Consider the following 17,183-nt stretch of genomic DNA (forward strand, 5'->3'; position numbering starts at 1 on the left):
GAAAATTAATTTCCTTAGATGCAGCTGTTAGAGAGCAAATATCCAATCAAAACTAGAGTTCCTCCACCAATTTACAGAAATTCTTCTCTATTTGAAGAATTTGGAGCTAGAGTAGGTACAAAATTAAAGCATAAAGAAAAATACTGATGACTTTGAGTGCATTAAAATTTAAAACTTCTTTATTTAAAACCCCTGCTAGACAAAGGTTAAAAAACATTATGGCCTGGGTGAAAGGATTTCCAACACATATAACAACCAAGTCTCCAATTTATATAAAGAGCTCCTATAAATCAATAAGGGAAAACTATCTGATTCTTTAAAATGAAGAAAAGATTAAACCAGGCAAGCCACAGAGGACAAAATAAACCTATGACAAGATGTTCAACCTTGGGAATCAGCAAAGAAATGCAAATTAAGTAAGATGCAGCTGCACACCCATCAGATCGGCAAAAAGTTTAAGTCTGACAAGATCAAGTGTTGGGAGATTATGGGGAACGAGTTTATACACTGGTGGTGGAAGTACTAATTGATCCAATCGTTCTGGAGAGCTTGGCAATACCATGTGAATAAAAATTAAAACCAGCAAAACTATGCCCTGTGAAGTCCTCTACTTCAGTATGAACCCTAGAGAAACTTTTACAAGTGCCTACACCTGCCTAAAGCATGGTTACTACAGCACAGTTTGTAATCTTAAAAAACTGTAAGCAACCTAAACAACCATCAATACAGAAATAGAAAAATGTAGTATGTCCATACAGTGGAATACTACATAGCAGTTAAAACGAGTACACTTAGTGTAAATGCACAAGGTGGGTAAAATTCAGGTGCAACATTGAATAAGGAAAGCATGCTGCAAAATACTACATGAAATGTGAAACTACTTATGTAAAACTTAAAACCAACATTATTTATAACGCATTGAAGAAAAGTATAAAAACCTGAACTGGGTAGACACCAAGTTTTGACATTAGCAGTTGCTTGGTAGGAAGGATTGTGGACTATGGAGAGGAACATAGGTTTTGTTTTGTTCTTTGAAAACACAGGGGAGAAGGTTCATAACTGTTATTTTAGATGGCAAGTACATGTGTGTGTTTGCCATGTTATCCTTTATACTTTTCTGTATTTTTTAATTTTTAAAAGAGCTAGAGAGCAATCAGTCTCATCTGTCCTGGTGAACAGATAGAATAGTCAGATATACCAGCCACTAAAAATAGGGAATCCCACCTTGAACCTCTCTTACCAAAGCTCCCAGGGAGTCTGGGAGACAGACACCCCCACTACCAAACATCTTGGAAAACCCCAACACTTAAAGATCTAAATTTACACAAAAGATAGATTAGGGAGTGACTAGATATAACACTAAATGGTCGATGATCTGAGAAAAATACTCATACATGCCTTCTGTCCAATGTAATTTATCAAAAAGATTTCTAATTTACTCACAAGTTTACACACATACACACACACACACACACACACACACACACACACACACACACACACGGTGTAAAGGGAGCTGTAATTTGGGATGAATCAAAGGCTCATCTCGATGCAAACCTCCCTTTTTTGGTTCCTTTCTTTTGCCATGAGTTCACAGCTTTTCCTCCTAGGAACCCACAAAGCCTCATTTCCTCAAAAGGAACTAGCAGCATCACAAAAGAATGACAGGCCTCCAGGTCCCTGGTGTAGCCTGACCGGCACCAGCCTGGTCTGGTGCCCGGAAACCAGCCCCTCCCTGCCAGTGTGTGCCTGCAATTAAGGCAGTGCCATACTATGGGTGAGGGCCCCGGCTCTGGAATCACACTCCCTGGATCAGACTCCCTGGGTTGAAATTCCAGCTTACCCCCTATTAGCTGTGTGTGACCTTGAGTACATCATTCCCCTCCAGTAAGCCTCAATTTCCTCGTCTGTAAAATGGGATAGCAACTATCACTAATGCATAAGGGTGTTCTGAGGATTAAACCCGACCACTATGTAAATTACTTCAAAAAGTGCCTGGCACTAGCAAGTGCTCAGTGAACGTCCAGCATTATTGTGATCTTGTACTCACCTCTCTATTTCTCAACGTATTAGTTTCTTAACTATCAAAATGAAGGTTTTACCCCGTAAGATCTCTGAGTTCCCTTTCAACGTGTAAATTCTAGGATTAAGTCTAATATTAAAAGAAAATCAGGAACAAGAGAGCTAGCACAAAAGAGAGCAAAGCTCTGCTGTTTAATTTGCAAATCCGTCGTAACTGAGGCTCCAGGACAGAGCATGGCAGAAAGTTCTACAAGCCCTTTCCTCTGGCTTCCGTTCTGACCTCTGGTATCGCACGCCTGCACCCAGCAGGATCCTGACAATCCACACCCTTGCGCCATATCCAGCAGATTCTATTTTGCCAACTGAAAACTTGGGGAGGAAATTCACATAGGCGTCCAGACACCAGAACGCTTAGCCAAGGCCAGCCCTGCTGGCCTCTGTATGCGGCGCTGGCCACCCCTGGAGCCTCCGCCTATCTCCCCAGCCAATGGCCCGCCCTCCCCTCCTTGACAAATGTCCTCTCTGCCCACTCACTTATTCCACACAGACGTCCAAACATGCACTACCTCTCCATATGTCCCTACTACCTCTCAATGGGTTATATTTTTCAAATCATGTTCTGAAACCTAACCATGAGATTGTTGGCAGGAGAGCTGTGCTGTGTCTTCTCACATCAGCCTTGAACTCACAGTGTGGTAAATAAGTCAGGAAGAGGGTCATAGGGGTATGCACCAAAAACCAAATCAGATGAATAAGCTGGTTTGTATTTTAAAAAAGAACAAAATCCCTACCTTTCCAAATTAAAAGTTTAGATAACATTAAAGTTACCACGCTCTTTACAAACATCTTGATGTTTTTAATCACAATTTTTTTTTTCTTTGAGATAGGGTCGCCCAAGCTGGAGTGCAGTGGCCCGATCATAGCTCACCATTACCTCGAACTCCTCCTGCCTCAGCCTCCCAAGCAGTTGGGATTACAGGTGTGTGCCACCACGCCTGGCTAATTTATTACTTTTTTGTAGAGAAAGGTTCTTGCTATGTTGCCCAGGCTGGTCTCAAACTCCTAGTCTCAAGCGATCCTCCCGCCTCGGCCTCCCAAAGAGCTGTACAGATGTGAGCCACTGCGCCCAGCATATCATACAATTTTTAATACTAAGATAAGAGAAAAGGAGAAATGTAGAGCTCACTCCTGAAGTGCAGTTTTGTAACCGTCAGAAATATGACTGGGTACACTGCAGTCATTCACAGGACTATTGTACAGAAAGTGGGCTGAATCTGCACATCACGCATGGCTCATATGTCATGTCTTTAAGACGTTATCTATCACGGACAGCAAGGAGATATCCCAGCTGTGGGAGAAGCAAAGTGACATAAATCCAGACTGCTGAGTCACAGCCCAGCCCCTAAGCCCAGGTTCACTTCCTTCCTTGGGCACATCCTCAGTTATGGCTCTAACGAAAAAGGTTCCTCTTTCCCACCATTTCATTTGGAACAAGTTTTTAAATGGTGAGTTGGTAAGACTTTTGTTCACCAGCACATCTTAATGGACACTTGACGGGGCTCTGATAGATCCCGCAGGGTGTTCAAGTTCTGACACTTCCCCTAAAAGGTTGATTGCCTGGAACAGAAATGACAGCTGTGACACCTCTACTGTCCATAACTCTCTCCCCCCCACCCTTGGCAGGGATTAATCCACCCGTGCATTCCTCCCCTTGGAGCCCTGACATACAAGGCCTTGGAATCTCTCTCAACACAGTGCTCCAAGCAGAGGCCGCCTGGTCTACAGTCCAGGTGCAAACACTGCACTCAGCTCAAAGGCCTTGGGACAACAGTTTTAGCCTTTTGGAGTTGCAGAATCTTTTCATAGTTTACATATGTTTTACAGGGAAATGGACAGAACCTTCATCAAATAGTAAAGCTGTAATGATCAACAAGTCAAACTGTATGTGCTCTGTCACCAATTATCCATGATAAAAAAATAATGCAAATAATAACGATACTACAGCATGTTAATAAGTGGGAGGTTGTGACAGAGGCTGTAGTGATGCCCTTATTTACATTACGTTATTTACCTTATTACATTATTATGACATTTTTCAACTAAAAGGGCAGCACTTCGTACTATTAATTACCTGGGGGTGCTTCAGTTGTCCAAGGAACAAAAATCAGAGAGGCTTAGGGCAAACATGAATATGTTAAGTAGGAGCCAAAAAAGAAAACTCTGAGAAACTAAAACTATGAAAACAGGAATTTCACAAAAATACTTAAATTTCATTTTCAAAATTCCCCATGACCACAAGAGCGAATCATGGAAATTCCTTTTTTCATACAAACCTCTCTCTAGAAATTGTTTGTGGAGGAAAATTGTGTATAATATATCTCCCTCTTAAAGTAACCCTCAAACTAGCACAAACCAACCCATTCTTACAGAAGGCAAGTGTGTTCTGCTCACACGGGTCTCTAATTACACAGTGGCAGAAGAATCAGTGTATGTTCCAGCATTTCTTAATTCAAAAGAATTAAAAATTCAAATGAAAGGCAAGTCTTTTTTTGATTATAAACCTAAGGCTTGGAAAACTGTGTCAGTTAGAACTCCTTTGGTTCTAAGCGACAGAAACCATCTCCAACTAGTTAAGGTATTGGCTTCCTTATGGGATGGTCTAGGACTGGAGCTGGTTGCACAGAATGACAGGGTGCATTCCCTCACCCATTTTAATCTTCTACAAATGAGGGCCCTTCACTGAGTGGCTGGGGGTGGGGGGAGTTGCACACTAGCACATGTGTGTACGTATGCACAGAGTTGCAAAGAGCCACTAATTTAAGCCCTCTCTGCAGGGTAAAGACTCGTAAACAGCACGTGCCTGCCCCCTGCCTCACCACATGTGCACCGGACCCAAGTGGAACAGGGGAAGGAGTGTCCCCCACAGTAAAAGGGGTGGGGTGGAGCGGGGGTGCTGTTATCAGGGAAAATATGGCACAGACACAAACGTCACCTTCAGAACCCTGCTCGGTTTTTAATGCTTGATTTTTCACTCTGGGAGGTCAGCACGTGAATGTTATTCTCAGTACCTGAAAACAACGTCAGAATTTAAGAAAAGAGCATAATAAAAGTTATGCCAACCAATCGCTCTGCAGAAGCGGGATGGGAAAGGGGCCTGAGGAGGAATGAAGAGGAGGATGCGTGGCTGTGTCCTAAAAATGGAAATGGCTTCTACCAGTCAAACTTCCTTATTCATTATTCAGCCTTTGACAATGTCTTGCCTTGGTCACTAATTCTGGGTTTCAGACATTCCTTCATTTATGGGGTTTGGCTGAAGGGGGCTGCTACCTTTTTCCAAAAAAACAATTTTTTCCCCTGAGTTCCAACTGAATCATCCCAAAGGTTTCACCAGGAGCCCTTCTGCCCAGCCACGCTCCCCTTCTGTTACTGAGACAGGTTTTTTTTATTTTATTTTCTATCTCCACCCATTAAGGTTGGCTTCTCCCCTGATTATGAAAGGGCTGGGGAAAAACACTTCTCCTAGAATCTCACATGTGTTCTTCAGTTGGGTATGAACTTCAGGGGCCGTAGGAAGGGGAAGAGTCAGAAGTGGGGCTCAAAGGCAGGCCTTGGTACTGGGACCCTGCGTCCCACTTAATCTCTGGGGACCACCAGATGGACCGATCCCCAAGGCTGTGATGCGGGCTTTCCTTCCTTCTCCAGCCCTCTTAAATGCTTGCTGTTTTCTTCACCCCAGCACCTATGCGAGGTAGACAGTGTCCTTGTCAGAGAAACAGGTAGCTTGCGCCCTTGGAATTGGAAGGCAAGAGGCCTTTATCCCAGTGCACTTGGACACACGGTGACCCCATCTCATTCAAGCCTATTAACCAGCCTCACTGATGCACTTAATCACTGTCCAGGATCCACCCGCTACACAGGCTCAGGCTGGAAAACAGATTGCATCACGCAGCCCAAAGTTCTCCGGCAGCCTCCCACTGCAGGCAGGCGGCAGCTGGACAGACGGACCGCACGCCTCGGGGAGAGGCAGGGCTCGGACGCAGCAGAGTCGGGAGGCACCTGGGTCCCCCTTGGCCTACAAAAACCAAGACATCGGCCACATCCTGCCATGCGAGCGAGGGTCTGGTGCACAGGCTGGGGAGGCTCACGCAGCCTAGGGGCCCTCCTGCGGCCCTTGCGTGCCCTCTGCCACCAACACAAAACTCTAAGCACAGCCAGTGCCTGGGCTGAAGCCCTTGAATCTCAAAGTCCCACCTCTCCGTCAGGTGACAGGGCAAGCGTCTGTTCAGAGCTGCTTTGAGCCTCTTTCCAAAGATGAAATTTACCCTCAGATTTTCCGAATACTAGTATGTGATATAATCTAAGGCTTTAAAAGGCCCTCTCAGGTGTGGGAACCAACTGCAGGGACCAGGGATGGACGAGGGGAAGTTACAAAGGTGAGAAGCGAGGAGGCCAGCAAAGATGTTCTGGCAACATCCAAGGGAGGCTGGACTCCTGTAGCAATGGCTGAGGCAGTGAAAAGTGGCCAATGCCACAGGTGCTTTGAAAGTACAGGAGACACCGTGCCCGTGGGTCGTGAGCCCACAGGATGGGCTGGCGGGGTGAGTGTGGGATTTGGGAGAAAAAGAGGAATCAGGAATGAAGTCCAAGGTCTGGGGGCCTAAGCAACCAGAAAGTGCCGTTATCTTTACTGAGATGTACACAGGGAGTGGCGGGCCTGGAGGTGGGAAGGAGGCGGAAACAGAGTTCGATTCTGCACATGCTCACGTTCCCATCTATGTGGCATCAGACTGGAGGTTAACCCTGGCACTCAGGAGAGAGCTAAGTTGCTGATTTTCACATCCTTATGTGCAAAACAGACATAACAATACACTTTCCCAGCCAGACCCCTGCAGGGGGGTAGCGGAGTAGCCAAGGCATCCCCAGACAAGAATAACCATATTCCAACAATTACCCAGGACTTTGCTTCAGCCCGACACTCTCCTCTTTCCCTTAGTTCCCAGTATAACTCCAAGGGGCAAATCTGAAATCTGTTTTCCCCTTCTATAATAATTTATTATAAAAAGAGATGAAAATCTGATTTAAGTGATTAAAACAGTCCTGAAATAACTTCACATTTCATGCCCTATAACATCATCCCTGAAATATACGCATTGCCCATAACCGATAGTCGAGTCCTGGATTTCCAAATGGGTGCTCTCTGGGAGAGTCCAGTGGCCCCATCCCAGGATCCCTAACGAAGTCGGTTTAAACCAAGACTGAGGAGAGATAGAAGCCCTCCAGCCTGACTTGCTGGAGCGTTTGTGTAACCACGTTCCACATAAATACTGCGATTAGACACGCTCCGCTGTGAGCTGGAATGTATAAGGGTGGATTATCAAGTTACTGGCCAACCATGCACAATGTCATAACCCAAAATTCTGTTTCCCTAAAACACGCTACCACATCAGGTATAAAGCAGACACAGATACAAGCTCTTGTGCTCACCAAGAAGACTTTGAACACACTAAGGTAATGATGAAGTCACACTGGTTCCAAACTAAATCAACCCCAGTCCCTCACCAGAAATTGGTTTTCTGCTTAATTAACAAGCACCGTAGTAGGAGGAGAGAAAGCCACACGCAAACAAATAAACCATGGGGCTCCTTGGCTTCAAGAGACTTACAGTCTGGTTGGAGAAGCAAGCCCCAAACGCAGAGTTAATCGGCAAGACAAGAAATGACACGCAGGACAGGGTGGGCGCCAAATGAACACTTTTGTTTTATTTACTGGAAAGATAAACATAGTCAAAACCCTGAGTTGAGCTCTAAGTAGATCCATGTTAATTTAAAACAGGCTCCCACGCTTGGTAAACAGAGCAGGTGCTGAAACAAAAACAACTTTCCCAAGTAGGTCCCCGTCCTGCCCCTTACGCTGGGAAGAGCTCTGCTCTGCAGTGGAGGAAGCTTTACGAAGTCCTCTTCTAGGGAAGGGAGGGCTCCAGGCCCCCCGTGGAGTTAAGATCCTGCTACAGAAACTCATTCACTTTGCATAACCCAGTTCTTTCCCCAAACCTATTTTAGGAAGAGAACCCTTTTTTCCAGTAACCTTGTTAACACTCAGTGAAAGAACTGTCAGGAAACGCCAGCCCTGAGCTGCCAGAGACTCTCCCCCAAGCACAACAGGACCCAGTGTTGAGAAATGGTTAAGAGCTGATTTGAGCTCTTTTGCTACAACAAGGGGGCCAGTTGGCATCTGCGGCGTATGTGTCTTGCTCTTGCTCTATAATCCTATCTTGGTCCCCCCACCTCAATAAATTTCACCTGGTGCTTGCCTTTAAAAAAAAAAAAAAGCTGATTTGAGGCCGCCAGCCCTCAGGGCATTCGCTGTGAGCTGACCTTCAACACTGAAACCAACAGCATCTTGGACAAGTGGGTACATTTTCCCAGAAACATAATCCACGGTTTCCTGAATTAAGACCAAGCTCATAGATAGCACCAAATAAATATTACCTTTGCCCAGTGATATGCCATTAAAACAGAGATGACAAAGAAACTCTATATTAGTTGGGCAGATGTCGGGGGAGGGGATGTGTGCATACAGCATAATGAGTGCGATGTGCACCGTCTGGGGGATGGACACGTTTGAAGCTGGGGGGGGCGCCAAGGGCAATATATGTAACCTAAACTTTTGTACCCCCATAATATGCTGAAATTAAATAAATAAATTAATTAAAACTCTATAGTTATTTGAGGTTATAAGGATATACTCAAAATCTCTAAAATAGCCCTAAATGTACAGAGCATATTTGGGGGGGCCTAAGGTGTGCCTAAAGCATGTAAAAGTTATGCTTTGAATTGTCTAAAATGAATATGCATAATTCAGTAAAATAGCAACACATAGCTGACTTTAAAACCTACTTATCATTTAAGAAAGGACCATTTTGTTTGCCTACTTTGAAGGTGGATGGCTTGGGGGAGGCGGGCTCCATGGCCTGGGTCTCTGTTCTGGCGTAAGGTGGAGTTGAGGGCACGTCTCTCCAGCGAAGCCTGAACTTCTTTCGTTAAATTTGCCAGAGACATTAACAATCATTCTGATCATGGTAAGTCTCTCACATACTGCCAATAGTTATAAAAGTTGAGACCCTTCAGGAAAACAATTTGTGGCTATATACCAAGAAACTTTTCAACACTTTTGATCTCTTTTACTTACCTTTATCCTAGGGATCTATCCCAAGAAAATACCAAAAGGGGTATGGGGGAAGGGCAGTTGCAAAGATTTATGCACAAAGATGACCACCACAGGATTATTCAGAATAGAAGAAACAAAAGGAGACACTCTGAAGGCCCAACAATATTGCATTGATTCAGTAAACTGGGGTCAAATCCTATTATGGAGTGTTATGTGGTCATTAAAAATTCTTAAGAATTTTAATGACATGGGGAAGTACTTGTACTTATTAACAATGGCAATTTTCATGTTAAATAAATACAAAGCTGGAAATAGTGAGCACTGCTATGAACTCAAGTATGTTAAAAACAAATATAAGTATTCATACACTCAGAGGAAGAAGCCTAGAAGGAAATACACCAAATTATCCATAAAGTAATCTCCAAGTGGTGAGATTATGGGCTATTTGCCAAATTGTCTACAACGAACATAAAGTTTGTGAATGAGGAAAGCTGCGTTCAAAAATTAATTTCACCAACTTTAGAGGTTGAATTTTTAATCAAAAATTAGCAATTCCCATCCTTACATATTTAATAGTTTAAGATATCAGTCACTGAAGATTTGAATTACAATTGAGGATAATTCTGAAAAGAAGACGGGGGGTGGGGTAATGATGTACAATAGTTACCTTCAAATGTTTAAGACATGTAACCTGAAGCATATGCAGAATTAAACAGTAAAACACAAATCAAGGAGTATTTCAAGGGAAGAGATTTCAGCTCACTCTTAGAGTCCCATATGGTACCAAAAAGAAATAGTCTACATCAAGGAGCCAGATCCCCCATCTCTGAAAGTGTTCAAGGGTTCAAGAACAACATGGAAAACAGACAGGTACCAAACGGCGAGAAACAACAAAAGGGAGTTGGTAGGATGCATGTGATTTAAGGCCCTAAAAATTTTTGTGATTCTAATCTGAACGGGGCTATAACTAAGGTCACATAACCCTTCCTGGTGGAATATATTCTCTCACCATGGTGTTCACCTGCCACACCATGAACCCAAAGCTCAAGAACTCCAGAACTCTTCACCAAGGGGTAGAGTTTCTAGAAGAGAAGGAAGCGTAGGCCTTTTGACCACAGGCTGTATTACGGCCCCGTGTACGCTTTGGGGTTTGTACCACTCAACTCCCTTCAAAGCACGACTGATCCCACCTACCACTTCTTCGCCCCAGAAAGATGGCCCGGTTGCCTGGTCCTTCATATTAGGTCCTCAGAGGGCTCCTTATAAAAATAATAATATTTTTGCAGTGCTCATGGGCTCATGTTATATCCTTGGACAAATCAGACACCCTTACCGTGGCCCTGTCTGTGAAATAGGAAAGTTCTGACTCAGCTGCTGCTAGGGAACATGTACGAGGCATTCTAGAAAGTCTGGCTGAGTCACAGATAGATGGATAAAATAAATAAATAACAAGAAAGAGACTACATGTGGCTTAAAGGAAGTAGAGGCGCTCCACAAGGAAAGGCTCTTAGACATGAGTACAGGTTCACACCGAGACATCACTCAGAGCTCACTGCCCCGTCCCCACGCGTGTGGATGAGCCCTTTGCAGCAGCCGCAGTGCTGACCCCGAAACCAATCTCCAGCCAATCCTACGCATGTCCCGCGCTCCAGGGAAGCCAGGAGGCCTCCTCGAGCCACGCCCTCTGTGCCCAGCTGGAGCTGGGGCTGCCACTGGCCGCTCCGGGCACATCACACACTTTGTGCACTCCGAGCCGTTTAGTGGGCTCTCTCCCAGCCACCTCTGCAGTGGGGCAGAGATGGCGCACTCTGCAGCCAGGCTGCTCTGTTTCACACCTGACCGCACAACCGGGCAAAGAGTGAACGGCCCTGGGCCCGGCTCCTCCTGGGTACAACAGGGATGACACATCTGTAAGTACCTAGAACAACGCCTGGCACACAGGAAGCATTACGGTCTTCTTAGCTATTACTATTATCATTCACCACTGACTCCACTCTCCCTCTGTGTCTGGAATGCTTTTCCCCACGTGAAATACCTATAAGTCAATGAATGAATCAATACTCGAATCAGTATTGAACACGATCTCTCTAAGAAGACAATTCTTCCACCCCAAATCTGTTCCTCCTCTGATATCCATCTACCTACCTCTGACCCTCCCTTGTCCTTCAAGGCCGACATCTAATCTACCAGCAAGTTCTGCTGATGTGCCCTCCAAATCCGTCCACTTTCACCATCCCCACGGCCAGCAGCCTAACACAGGCCCTGTGGTAACAGCCAGACCCCTGGACAATCCCCCAGTGGTCAGGACTACATCCCAGACCTCATCACACCCTATACCACAGGCCACGCCCCCGCACCCTGCCCAGCCCGCACCCTGCCCAGCCGCTAGCCATCCTGCTGACTTTTTGCCTCTCTCAAAGCCCAGTTCTCTCTCCTTTAGGATCTTAATTTATGTTCTTCCTTCTGCCTGTTCTCCAGCCCTTCTCCCATGCCTTCACCTGGCCAAGTCCACTCCATCCTTCAAGTCTCATTATGAATGCCATTTCCTCCTGGAGCTGTCTGGCCCTACAATCCCCACCAACTTCTCGGTGGCAATCAGGTCTCCTGGCCACACCCTCACGGGTCGTGTACTCCTGATGGCACCTGGCACAGGGCCTCCCACTCAGGCAGGGCGGGCCACCATGGTTTGCTCGTCCTCAGCATGTGGCAGCCCCTAGCACAGCCCACGTCCCAGCAAACACCAGTGGGGCAGGGAACATCCCACCCAGGTCAGACAACCCATCAAAACATCACATGTATTTAATAACACACAGGATGCTCACAAGCTAGTCTTTTTTTTATTATTATCAACTATGAGTCAGTTTCCCCAAATTCTTCAGAAACAAAAGCAAAGGTTCCTCATGCCCTGAACTTGCCTGCAAATACTCAGAGCGGACAGCAGAGACCCTCTCTGAAGTTCTACCCATCCTGCATTATTCCACAAGAGTTTTCGCTCTCTTCCAGCATTTAAGCAATAACAACAAGAAAAGTACACCAGCACAGTCTGGCAGGCTTTGTTCCTCGGGATTCAGTCTGCTTTCTTATCCCACACAGCAAAACACACAAGACCAAGAAGCACTAGAAATCCACCCCAAGGTAAAATTCCACATCGACTTCAAAAGGAAACCCCCAAGATAAAATTGTGGGAACTTTTGAAGCCTTTTGCCGTTTTGCAAGATACATACTATACCAAAATACTACCATTTTGGGTACAGAATCTTTTTTTTGCTGGGTACAAAGGAAGCTAAATGAAAGTCTTTGTACGGCAAAGACACCGGGGGTGCTATCCAGGGAGCGGCTAACACCCCACAGCTCACCGGCCAAGACTGACTCAAACGCCACCACTCAGCACAACTCAGCCGCTTGGCACTCATTTTGTAAGAGGAAAAAAGGAGCAAAGAAGTAAAAATATAAATTTCAAAACTCCACTGAGAAAGAAAAAGCTAGTCAAGTGAATTAAAAAATGAGATTGGGGAGGCTGAGGGCAAGGGGGTGGGGGGATCTTGGAACTTGTGGCTACTGTGTTGGAGTCGTTAAGAAGCCACTGGATTTGGGGGCGGGGGGAAGAAAATAAGAGAGAGGTGATTCCTGATCTAAATTCCCATTATTTGGCCAATCACTCAAAACATCATCCCCTCAGGAATGATTCCCTGTCTCCTCTGAACACAGATTAGGAGTTACTGGTTTATAACAAACAAGATGTACCAGCTACAGGAACTAAAATTTATGGGCTTTATTTCCTAATTTAAATCTTATTTGATAACTTGAACTCTACTTGTTAAGAACATTCAGTCTACACACTCATTTTATATAACATGGTAACCCACAAACCACATTAAAAAATCCAATCAGATTAAAATAGTCCGACAAAATGCTTTAAGTTCCCAAATGAAGATTCTGCCCCAAATGGGTATTGTAGAAAGTTATTTTTTTAGCAATCTGTGATAGTGTTGTCTCTAATGATTACTAATAAACATGGAATACTTCTTTATTTTCAAAGTAAAACATTAGAAATGATTATGAAATAGCTTGGCCCCAAAGTTACAATAAATCCAAATTTCAGAGAAATTAGGAAGCAATCCTTAGACGATTATTTTGAAACATGTCTGATGAAACACTGATGTGACAACATTTTACTTAAAAGAATGAAAAACAAAGTGTGAGAAAGAGCCCCAACTGTCTGGAGAAAAGTTATAGTATCATTCATCAGAGAATCTAAACACGAACCAGACCCTCTGGCCAATGTCAAACTGTACAAAGACCTGAATATGTATCAGCCAGAACTCAGAATGCTCCATTTATAAATACAGACAAACTGTGCCTGCCAAGGTAGGGTCGGTTTTGGTTGACACACCGCCCTCCGTTCAGTGAAAAGGTGATCATAAATTTGCAGTCCCAAGGTACATGGATCCTCAGTCCTAAACACTACAGGTGACCAGACGGAGGAAGAGGTCCACAACCCCTCTTTCTTCTACCCTACTTTCCCATCTCCCTCTACTATCTCCCCCTGCCCAGAACATCCTCGTTCTCACCTGCTGGTGTCAGGTGAAGAACACAGAAATGCACAATTACAGGGCTGACTCATATAACCGAAGTCACCATTCACAACAAGCAGTAAGCATTTCACAAATGTGGCTTCCTTTAGTCCAAGCGTTTGGCTTTTCTCTCCTTCCAGCTCCCAGAACCCACCTTCCTCCACCAGTCCATAACCTCTGGGCAGTGGCCACCCCCAGGTCCCCAAGAGCACAGCGGAAAGCACAAGAAGATCATATGACAGTTGCCAGCTGTGGCTCCACTAGACAAAGGTCTTCATCTGAAAGGTGGTGTGTGTGCTCCAAAGTGGTTGCTATGGTAAACACGCCTGCTTTACACAGCAGAGGAAAAAGGAACCTAAGTCCCCTCGCGGCTCCCCTCGCCAAAATCCACACAGGCTCTGGAAAAAATGTTTTGCACCTCCTCCAGATCGTTAATCTCTACACAAGAAAATAAGGTACTTAGGGCCCACGTTGTGGCAACTGTTCTTGTGGGATATGGGGGGTGGGTGGTCACTGCCTCTCGTCCACACGGACAAATCCTCACTCTTGCGTGGGAGCAACACTCACTGGCACGGGGCCCACGGACCCCATGCCACGAGCCCAAGGGGCTGTGTCCACTCGGAACCACTCCTGGGAGCCACATCTTCTCTCCGCACTTGAAGAGAGAAAACAATTCAAAGAGATTGGAACGTCCTTTCTCTGTAGTTTAAAAAAAAAAAAAGTGCAAAATTCCTATCGGGCATTTCCAAAAGCAGAGAAATAAATTTCAAAGCCTGGACCCACACTGGGAAACTCAGGGAGGCAGGAGAGTGAAATGGATTGGCTTCCTCGATTTACCCTTTAGGTCTCTAGAACTGTCACACTTTTTAAAAAATCTTTGTTTGCTGTTAAGACCTTTTTTTTTTTTTTTTTAACGTGCCATTCACTTTAGGAGAAACCTCCCTCAGAACCCCAAGCCAGCAAGCTCTTTACACCTAGGCCACTGTCCCCAACAATGACCCGATTTATGGTAAGCAAAACAGAACCAGCCCTGGAAAGTTGCTTTCACCTCCCACAGGAGAGAATATGCCACAAGGCCCGGGAAGGGGAGCAGAGGACTGGATCCAGGCCTCACTCTGGCCACTACGCAGCGTGTGACACTGGGCAATTCACTTAAGGCATCTCTGGGCCTCAGTTTCCTTTTCTGAGAGCAGACTGGGCCTAAATGGCTTAAGGTCACTTCTGGCCCTGAAATCATGACATTATAGGAGCATACGTACTTAAGATCATCCATTTTATTTCAGGGGTGGAAGAAGGAGGAAGCTTCTAGCAAATGTCAACCTTCTTTCTACATGTTCAATTTATACCATGAGAAGACATTTTCAAAATGACTCAAAACGTGGCTTTACAGAAATAAACGATTTTGTGATATATACACACACATACAACAGAGGCACAACTCATTAAATAATATGTACTCAATTACAGCAAGCTACAAAATAAGGAGGCAGTTGGCCCAAAATGACATGATGCATCTTAAGATTTTCCTACCTAAGAAAATTATTTTGCAATTTTTAGAAATTACAATATAGAGGCAAAATATATTCATTGCTAACATTTTATAATACGTAAATGATTGTTTCATGCTTTGCATAATTCTACTTATTACAGATTCGTTATAAAAATATGTCTTTCATTAATTATTTCAAAAGTTTGAAGTCCAGCTCATGATATAAATATATAGAAGAGAATATTCTAATCAGGCTGAGCTATCTTCTCAAGAGGTTAATTTGTAAACTCAACTTTCAGAGCCTACAAAACCCTAAGAACGTGCATTAATAATATATGTAGACACATACTTTATGTTGTAGTCCCTTAGTATTAAAAACAATGTTTTCTTTATCAAACCTATATGCTTTCAAAGCCATAGCTATACAGATTAAATTTAATTTTAGCCTTTCTAAGTTCATTACTACCCTGGATTTATAATCAGCCAGCCCAGGTGAAATTTTTCTAACGTTACTGTATGTGTTACTTTGCAAAGAGACTGGAAATTCCCAAATCCAGAACTCCCCTTTAGAGTTTTCTAATTTCTTCCTATCTCACCTTCCCTAATCATATTTTTGTAATTGCTTTGGTACCACTAGTCTCCCCCAAACCATGGTGATCATGTCCTAGTAACTGCAGCCCGCAAGGCTAGACTCAATACAGGGAGGGATGATTCGGAAAACCTCCAGGCATGTTACAATCACTAAGGTCCGATAGCAGAAAGCCAGTACTTTATAAATATAAACCATATCCAAGAATATTCCCCAAAATTTTTTTCTAAGAAAGAAAAACTGACAAACAAGGCCTGTTATCACCAAGAACATCTTCTTCATCACCCCCAATAAAGGAAGCAATTGTCCTTGGGGAGGTACTTACGACGATGTGTGCTGGCGATGGGGACCGGGCATCCTTGAGGGCTTGTCTACTCTGGAGGCTCCCTGCCTGGACATCAAGCAGTGGCCATTTCATCTGGAGATACTGGAGGGAGGAAACAAAAATGGAAATGGAAAACAGTGAATGCAGAAAGGAAATGCCAAACCACCAGCCCAAGAAATAACTGTTACATGGGTCAGAAACTGAAACACATCATAGCATGCAAATAACACTAACAATAACCAAAGAAAAAAGCATGCAATTCCAGTTGGCTGGCTCTTCCTTAGAGCTCAAGTTCAATAGGTACATATATAGAACATTAATGTTAGCAACTACTTAAGGTAAAATGATTTCATTAATACCATAATACCTTATTCAGAGGGGGAAAGGAGGTGCGGGATAGAGGACAGAACACAGTAAACGCAAATCTCAAGCCAGAAGTATCCTAGGAGACCATCAATTCCAAACTTGCTCTTTCATGACCTTCATTTTTCAAATGCCATCATCCTTTACTTTAAAGAAAGCTGAGTACATATGTGCAACTGTCCTTTGGGTAGTAGAAACTACTTGAGTAAGGTGAGCACAGAATTCCTCGTCCAACCCAAAGCTTATACAACAAAAATACTTCCTGGCAGAATTCCAAGGCACAATGCAATGTATACACTCATCTCAAAAGACCAGAGAAATTCTGACATATGCATGTTTACCACAGAGATAAAAATAAAGGTATAAGCCAATTATGTCTGTCCCCACCTTTCTCTGAGGCAGGAAATGAACACATGGCATAAGGGAGCTACTTTAGCTTTCAGAGAGATTTGGACAATCAATGATCCAACTCCCTGTTTTGCAGGTGAGGAAAACTGGGGTGAGGTGGCTTGCCCAGCCAGAGATATTCAGCACATGTATAAGCAACTCCCAGACACTTGACTTTTGCTGGTAACACTGTAACAGTTTCACGCAGGAAAAGTTCAGACAACCAAACAGAACTTAGACACAATGCTTACAAGGACATCAATACCA

At 44.2% G+C, this 17,183-nt stretch overlaps 1 protein-coding gene across 18 annotated transcripts in view; it reads right to left on the reverse strand.

Annotated features, from left to right (window-relative positions):
- The window catches only part of TCF7L2 (transcription factor 7 like 2), a 189,608-nt gene that overhangs the window by 99,346 nt on the left and 73,079 nt on the right, over window positions 1–17,183 (reverse strand). For 16 of the 18 annotated variants that reach the window (XM_045568112.1, XM_045568107.1, XM_045568108.1 and 13 more), the window contains one exon: window positions 16,167–16,268. The exons of the other annotated variants lie outside the window; for them this stretch is intronic. In XM_045568112.1, the coding sequence (XP_045424068.1) occupies window positions 16,167–16,268 (102 nt within the window). The remainder of the gene's footprint in view (window positions 1–16,166; window positions 16,269–17,183) is intronic. 18 annotated transcript variants of the gene reach the window in all.

Source organism: Lemur catta, chromosome 14 (assembly GCF_020740605.2).
Source record: "Lemur catta isolate mLemCat1 chromosome 14, mLemCat1.pri, whole genome shotgun sequence".
NCBI lineage: Eukaryota > Metazoa > Chordata > Mammalia > Primates > Lemuridae > Lemur > Lemur catta.